This window comes from Buceros rhinoceros, unplaced genomic scaffold (assembly GCF_000710305.1).
Source record: "Buceros rhinoceros silvestris isolate BGI_N320 unplaced genomic scaffold, ASM71030v1 scaffold6904, whole genome shotgun sequence".
Lineage (NCBI taxonomy): Eukaryota > Metazoa > Chordata > Aves > Bucerotiformes > Bucerotidae > Buceros > Buceros rhinoceros.
In genome coordinates, this window is record NW_010408747.1 from 25,376 (window position 1) to 33,310 (window position 7,935).

Consider the following 7,935-nt stretch of genomic DNA (forward strand, 5'->3'; position numbering starts at 1 on the left):
AGTGGCAGAGAGGAACTGCCATGGACTGAACACAAGCCCCATTCCTCCCTGTTACTCTCTGCAGCTTTGAGTAGGGGACCACAGAGGGAGTCAGGAGTGAAGTTAGGGAGAAGGAGGAGGCTAAGGGAGAGGTGCTTCATTTTTTTTTTGTCCTTGTTTCTCACTATCCGAATCTATTCTTACTGGCAATAAATTAATAGAATCTTAGGACAGCCTAGGTTGGGAGGGACCTCAAAGGATATCTGGTTCAACCTTTCAGTGAAATTAAGGTTCCCCCTTGAGTGTTTTGCCTGTGAAATGCCAAGGAATGAACACCGTGTTTCCTAAATCATGTTTTTCAGACTACTTGATGAGTTTGGTGATGGTCTAGGACTTGCTCAAGCCATTCCTTACATAGATCCTCAGTTTCTCACATTCATGGCACTGGAGGGACACTTACAAGCAGCTATGGAGGTATTAAAGTATTCTTAGTGGTGTTATATCAGTGGTGCTGTGACATGTTTTAATATTGAATCCTTTTTCAGTATTATCTGAAAATCAGGAGAATTTGGGGAAAAATTACTTTGCTGTTTTAGGCTGAGCTTTCTGGTCTGCAAGGTTGAAAATAAATGTTAGAAGTTCTTTTAAAAGATCAGTCATTGATAAGTGCTACTCTTTTTAGTGTATGTGTTTATTTCTCTCAGGGAAAAAGAAACTGATTTCTGCCAGTATGAACATGTGCTATTTAAATTATTCTAACAAATGTTGCCAAATTCCCTATGTAACAAAGGATAGCTCATACCTGGACCTGTGCCTATGAATTGTCCCAGCTTTTTTTTCCCCAAGAGTACAGTTGGATGTCTCTTTTTAATTACTCAGTAGAAGACTTTTGTGTGTTTGACTGTCTTGATTTACGTGTTTTAAATAATAGTTAAAAAACCCCCAGAAACAAACCACCCCAAAGCAAACGTCTTTTATCTTTACCTTGTTCTAATCTCATTTTATCTGTCTAACTTTGGATAAACCAGAGCATTTGTTATCGAAAACCAGCACAGTTATGATCTTTGTTTTTCTGTGTTACACATCGGTGACAGTCAGAGTGTGGAGCTAGCTGAAATTCAGTGTGATGCAGTAGACAATTCTCGCACTGACAGAAATCTCCCATGCAGGGCACTTAGTAAAATAAGTGTTAAATGATGTCTGTACATATAATATGGTGTTAGAATAATTAAATTGAATGTTTTGTGTATGTGTTAGAAGGTTAGGGGCAGCAGGGGGCAGTTTCACCACTAGCTCTTAGTTAAAAGAGGTAAACAGAGCAGACTGTGTCATAGTGTGTTTGCAGACAAAATACCAAGGAGGCTTTAAAGTGCTTTCTGAAGCTGACAGTCAGTGAAACAACCATAGATTGGCTTTCTTCCGTGGATATGTGCAGATCAATGATTTTGTGAATAAACTTCATGGGGGTTTTCCTAGGGGTGGAAGGGTTGTTCCCTGAATTTATTGTGCATCCCCTAAGGTGTATGGGAGGTCAGCATTATTCAGGATCAAGTACCAGAGAGTCTTCTCCAGCTGTGTAGGATCTTGTTAGCATTGCTCAGACACATTGCAGACACTTCAGAACTGCTTATTAATGTGTAGGAGGTCTGTTGATATCTTTTCTGTAATAACAGTATTTGGAAGTTGTGTAGAGAAAATTCCTTATCTCCTTTGTAACTGCTGGTTCTCACTACATCAAAAAGAACAGAACTGCAGAAGCGGTTGACCTCCTCCTTTGCACCAAAGCAAGAGGATCTGTGTAGAGAGGAGAAACTAATCCTATCTTTTTTCTAGTTACTATGTTAGCATTTGAAGAGAAGACTGAGTTTTATTAGCTCTGAGTTTTTCTTTCTCATTACTGTGTAACAACATTTCCCTAGTTACTCTGTCAGAAGTAATGTGTGCCTTCTTGTCAGGTTGATCTGTAAAAGCAATCCTAGGTGGCTATATGCATGGCTGACTGAGGAGATACTGCAATTATGTTAGTGTCACCAGGAACAGAGTGTCATTGAACATGCTTGGCAAGCAGGTAGATCACTACAAAGGTAGTTATTCTCTGGTGCCTGTGGTACAACTCACTGTGGATGTTGGACAAAAGGGAAAGCCAATTGTCTTGAAATAGTATTTGTGCTTGAAATTAGCACTTGGGAGTCTGAAACAGTATGGTCACCACAGAAATCTGACATAATTGGAGTTAGTCAGAGGAAAATGGTAACTGAGTAATAATACAAAGAAGAGCTGTATTGACTGTGACTAAATAGACAGCTCAGGTTTTGAGTAAGAATTCCAAGTATTTCATTCAGATCTCAAGCAGAATATACAGAGCACCTCTCTTTCCAATATGAAAATGGTTACTAAAATTGTTCAGAAAATAAGAGCAAGTATTACCCAAAACTGTTCAACATTTCTCTTAGACAATATTGCAACTGTTTCTGGAATATGAGAGAAAAGTGAGCAAAAAAAGTCTCTGTAATGTCTATCTATCCAGAATTTATTTTAATTGTTTGTCAAGTTATCGTCTTTCAATGCCCAGAGCAAAATGTAGACAGGACTAGGCTACAGTATTTTTCTAGAAAATGAAACTTGCAAATTGCTAGTCTGGTGTAATCTCTTAAAATGTGATGTGACCCTGTTCCTGACTGGATTAACATAGTCTAGAAACTTGTGTTCCTGGGAGGCCATTCAGAACAGCCTTTACACACAACTTTCCTGTTTGTCAGACAGTTGTAGGTAAAGATGTAGAAGTGTGTTCCACACACTTAAATGTAAAATTTTTCGTTGAAATAGTAAATACAGTGTTAGAAATAGCAAATGTAGTATTACAAAGACTTTCTTATCTTTGGTACTGTGGTCACAGTGCTTGCTCAGATAACCAAAATGTTAGGTACAGTATTTTCAGTGGAAAAAAAAACTTCTTTTTTAAAAAAACCCATACAAAGATCCCACTGAACTAACTTCTCAAGTTTGGGTAAGAGAAATTCCTGAAAATGTTTTTGCTTTGTCCTAGAAAATACAAATTCTCATTTTGCATTTATAGGGTGTATAGAAAATATTTGTAACATGACAATTTTTGTTCTGTAGTTTGCCGTAGCTTTATCAACTAGGGAGTTGGAGATTGTGGTGAAGGGTATCTTTGTAACTAAGGTCAAGGTGATTCGGCTTGAGAACTGTTCAAGGGCAGTTACAATTGAAACTAGGTGTCTTTCTTCCTTATGAATGATATTTTACTCCTCATCCCATTCCTTAAGCACGAAGGGAGTAATTTCATCTGCTCTTGACAGAGTTCATATTATTTTGGAGGTCAGGACTTGTTCTGGTTTTGCTAGGCATTTTTCTGCAGGGTGATTAGATTTCAGTTTCACCAGATTCCTTTCCTGCTGGTTCTACAACTCTTGTTCTCACCTTCCAGGTCTTACTGCCTGCCTGCACGTTTTCTTTCTCTGACCAACTATACCCCAAGCTGGATGGCCACTTTGCAGTTATATATTATCTATATATTTATACTCGGCTTTCTAATAGGCAACTTCTTCCCACTTATGCTATTTTGATGTTATTTAGGTCTGTGTTTAGGGCAAACAGCTGTTGCTTAGATCTTGCTTAGTCTAATTTTACCTTATTGGGTGCAATATACCTGTGCTTTTGCTTCAAGTTTAAAAAGTAACCCATCTGCTTCGTGGTAATAAGTATTTTTGCACCAGATATTTTGTAATGGTGGAATCTGAGTTTTGACTTGCTTTAAGTCTTACTCTGATTTGACGAACAGATTGTCTTGAGTTTAATTATAACATCGTTAATAGTTTGTCTAATGACTGTGACTTTATTCAGCCTGTTACTGATTTATTTAGTCCACCTCAAGTTACCTGAAATTCTCTTATCTAAAACAGTAGATTCATTAACCAGAGCTTTTTCACCTATAACAAAATAATAGCTTGGAAAATTTTCTGAAAATTTCTCCCTCCAGCAAAATAATTTACTGTAGCTATGAAACACTTGAAAGGGATGTGGCATGATAATGCATCCAAAATTCGTGTGTATCTTAATGGGCGAGTGGGGGGAATTAATTGTAACATTTGGAGGAGAGTAGCAGGGAATATATTAAATATATTAAATGTAATTTTTTAATGCTTTGTTCTAATAAGACTCTGGGATCCTTAAATGTATGGATGGATTTTTTTCTTTTTGTATTAAAGAAATTACTTAGTATTTGGTATATTTCATTAGCAGTATGGAACAGGTTGGGTGGCTCTGCAGCATCACTGACTTCGCTGATATATTGTTTACTGTTCGCACGTGAGGGGCTCAAACCGCTGTAGACTATAGCACTCCTATTTTCAGCAGTGTCCAGCATTTGGTTTATGGTACTTGGAGCAGTAAGCAGTTGCACAAGTAAAAAGAAGAAGGAAATAAAATTATCTTTGATGTTATAAAGTTGTCTTACAAAAGTTGTAAAACAGGTGCTTCTTTGCTCTGCTTTGGTTTTGAAGATGTGGCTTTAAGCATCAGAGGCATTGTGAGGCTTTCTCTCTGCGATGTTTCTCTTGTGTAGCTCTCAAAAGCAAACACCACAATGCTTTTGTAAGTTATTTTATGCTTGAGAGTACTAATTCTAAATATAGACAGAAACGTTTGACACATGAGAAATATTGCATCCTTCTGTCTGCCTGGGATCTTTTGTTATTTTTCCAGCCATAGTAATTAATCTAATTAGGCGTAGTATTTTTACCTACCAGTTATTTTCAGACTATTGCAGCCGTAGCAAAAATACCATTACAAATACTAAAATCACCATGATGTTAGTAAGATAGTAATTATCTGCTGCAGCAGAATTTAATGTATTTAAGCTGTTAAATTGGATGAATGTACCTGTTTTGCAGGTCGACTTGCATGCTGTGCTAGGGATAACTGTCCCAGAATTTCCTTTAAACTAGCAAATTTCTAGATGAGAACACGTGTGGCAGCAGGAGCTGTAAATATTTGTCTGTTAGCTCAGGCTCCTCTCTCTACTGCTGGAAACATTTGACTGCAGATGTAAACTCGCTAGTTTAGATCTATGGTGGAGTGTTTGCCTGAGCTACCTTGCCACTACTGTAAAAGTGCAGGCAGGTTCTCACACTGCAGCTCTAGTAACTTTCTCTAAGGTTTAAGAGGAAAGATCACTGAAGATGTTTGTGTTTCTTGAGTATATTTTTGGGGTTTTTTGTTAAGTGTACCCCCCAACATTACAGAAATGTCAGGTTATCTTAAACTTCTTCACTTCTTTAAAGAAGTTCTTTAACTTCTTACCAAGGGAGTTTTGTGGCCATTACAATAAATGAAATTCATGCTGATTAGAACAGTAAGTAGTTGTATTTGAGGGGTGTGACTGATTCATTCAGGATATGAATTCAGTGCTTCCTTGCTCTTGGTTCTTCTGTTTTCTGTTTCAGATATATGTAGTACGTTTCTTAGCAAATATACCAATCTGAGTTCTGTGTTGCATTTTTTTTTTTTGTTTTCTACTGGAGATCCTTTCAGTGTCTTACAGGGTTGAATGTATGATGTAAACATCAAATCTTGGCTGTTGTAGCATCAGAGTCTTAAAGAATTTGTATGGTGAAAAATAAAAGTTTTGATTAAGATGACTTCAGAACACCGTGTCTGTCGTAAGTCATTATACAGATGAGAAATGGATCCTGGTTTGTTGCCTTTTTTTTTTTTTTCCCAAAAGCTTATATTGGTAGTGTAGCTGAGATACTTAATATTTCTGTTTGTACCTGAGTAATTCAATTGTTGAAACCAAGAAACACATTAGTGTTTTTAGCTTTTATTTTCAGAAAGTGAAATGTAATGACAGTTTTTTATTAGCACACTTTATTACATTTCTGACTTGCTACCCTTTCTGAAAGTTTATAAAATGGGCAAATGTTCGTTAGAGAATAAGTTGTGACTCTGTCACTGATACTTTAAGAAGGATTAAAAAACCAAGCTGTTACTGTTTTGACCTTCAGTTTCATCTCATTCATTACAAAAATAAAAGTGATGTATTGGTTAGTCTGACAGACATAACTTCCATTTAAGAGAGTAATACTAGCATTAGATTTTCTTGCGTATTTATTTTTGCATGCAATGTTACATTTGTGAGGATGAGAACTTGTTCTCTGCTTATCCTTTTCAGACAGCACTGGCACATTTGGAGTCTCTTGGATTTGATATGGAAGAGGCTCAGCCACCAGCTACTAAAGAAGCCATAGATTCTCTGCCACGGATTGTCGTCACCGATGACCATGGTGGTATGGAAAAATAAATAAGAATTAATTTTCACAAAGTTTACAAGAGGAAATTGAGCTTTCCATAATACCATAGGTGCGGTATTTAAACATACTTACTGTGCAGCTGGCAATGATGTTGTAAGAGCTCTTGACTTTTGAATGAGACCAGATATAACTTTGGTCGGCTTGGAAAATTTAATCTTTACTGGAGTTAAGTGTGATTATATTTTGTAATCATTACTGATACTGCATGCATTTTAATTTCAACTCATCTTAGATATAAACCAAGATAATAATAATAATGCTTTTCTTCATCATAGGTCAAGAACAGTGCTGTATTATCTGTTGCAGTGAGTATGTGAGAGATGAAATCATAACAGAGCTACCCTGTCATCATTTTTTTCACAGAGCTTGTGTAACTCTTTGGTTAAAGCAAGTAAGTACTACCAGATTGGTGGAGGCTTTGTGGGTGGGGGTTTTTTTAGTATTTGCATTCTTCTGGGGAGAACAGTTTAAACTTTTGAAAATGTGGGATGAAATACCAAGAAATATAACTGGCTATTAATTTTATGCTTTATGTAATCAAATTCTAGTGCAAGTGAGGAAAGTAATTTGTGTCTGTACTCACCTGCAGGGCAATTTCTTGAACAGAGAGGTTATTTATATGAGGAAAAACACGGTCTGCTTTTCATAAGAATGAAAGGGATGGATAATTATAACTTGTTTTGGTACAAGAAAAGCCTTCTTTACTGTACTCATACATTGAAGCTTGGTTTTCTCTGAGAATAATAAAGGACCTGACCTGTCTTGCCAGAATGTCAGGCCTGTTTATGATGGCAGCAAAAGTTGATAGGAGAAATACTGGAATGCTTGTAGATTAATTTTTTTTAAATTACCTTTGGTAAATCTATATTAGATTTAATTTTCATAATATGTAGAATCATAGAACGGTTTTGGCTGCAAGTGACCTTAAAGATCATCTAGTTCCAACTCCAGGTGATGGGCAGGGACACTTTCCACTAGACCAGGTTGCTCAAAGCCCCATTGAACCTGGTCTTGGGAGGAGCATCTTCAAGGCAGGGGGCATCCAAAACCCCTCTGGTTATCTTATCATCAATGTGTTCCAAGAACCTCCAGGATTGCTTATGCCCTGCTGTGTTGTCTCTCCAACAACTATCGGCTGGTTGAGGACCCAGACCCATGAAGACCAGGGCTTGTGAATTTGAGGCTGCCCCTATCTATAGAGGGCCTCATCCACTTGGACTTTCTGGTTGGGTGGCCTGTAGCAGACCTCCACTACAATATCGTCTGTCCCTGGCTTCCCTGATAATCCTGATCCATAAGCTCTCAGTCAGCTCCTCATTCATCTCCAGGGGAGGTCCATGTACTCCAGCTGGTCATTCACATACAGGGTGACACCCACTCCTTTTCTCCCCTTGAATGTCCTTCCTAAAGAGCCTGTATCCTTCCGTTCCAAGACTCCAATCATAGGAGCCATCCCATCATGTCTCCATGATGCCATTAAGGGCATAGCTCCACAGGCATGCACGTTGTCTCTAGCTCCTGTTGTTTATTCTCCATGCTATGTGCATTTGCATAGAGACATTTAAGTTGGGCCCCTGGTGAAGCTGACTTACTGGCTGGAGGGGAGGGGGGCGCACTGTGTTTC

At 37.8% G+C, this 7,935-nt stretch overlaps 1 protein-coding gene across 1 annotated transcript in view; it reads left to right on the plus strand.

The window, feature by feature from the left end:
• PJA2 (praja ring finger 2, E3 ubiquitin protein ligase) overlaps positions 1-7,935 on the plus strand; it is a 21,386-nt gene that overhangs the window by 11,978 nt on the left and 1,473 nt on the right. Inside the window, exons 5-7 of the mRNA XM_010134961.1 lie at positions 342-453; positions 6,173-6,287; positions 6,587-6,702. Coding sequence (XP_010133263.1) covers positions 342-453; positions 6,173-6,287; positions 6,587-6,702 — 343 coding nt within the window. The remainder of the gene's footprint in view (positions 1-341; positions 454-6,172; positions 6,288-6,586; positions 6,703-7,935) is intronic.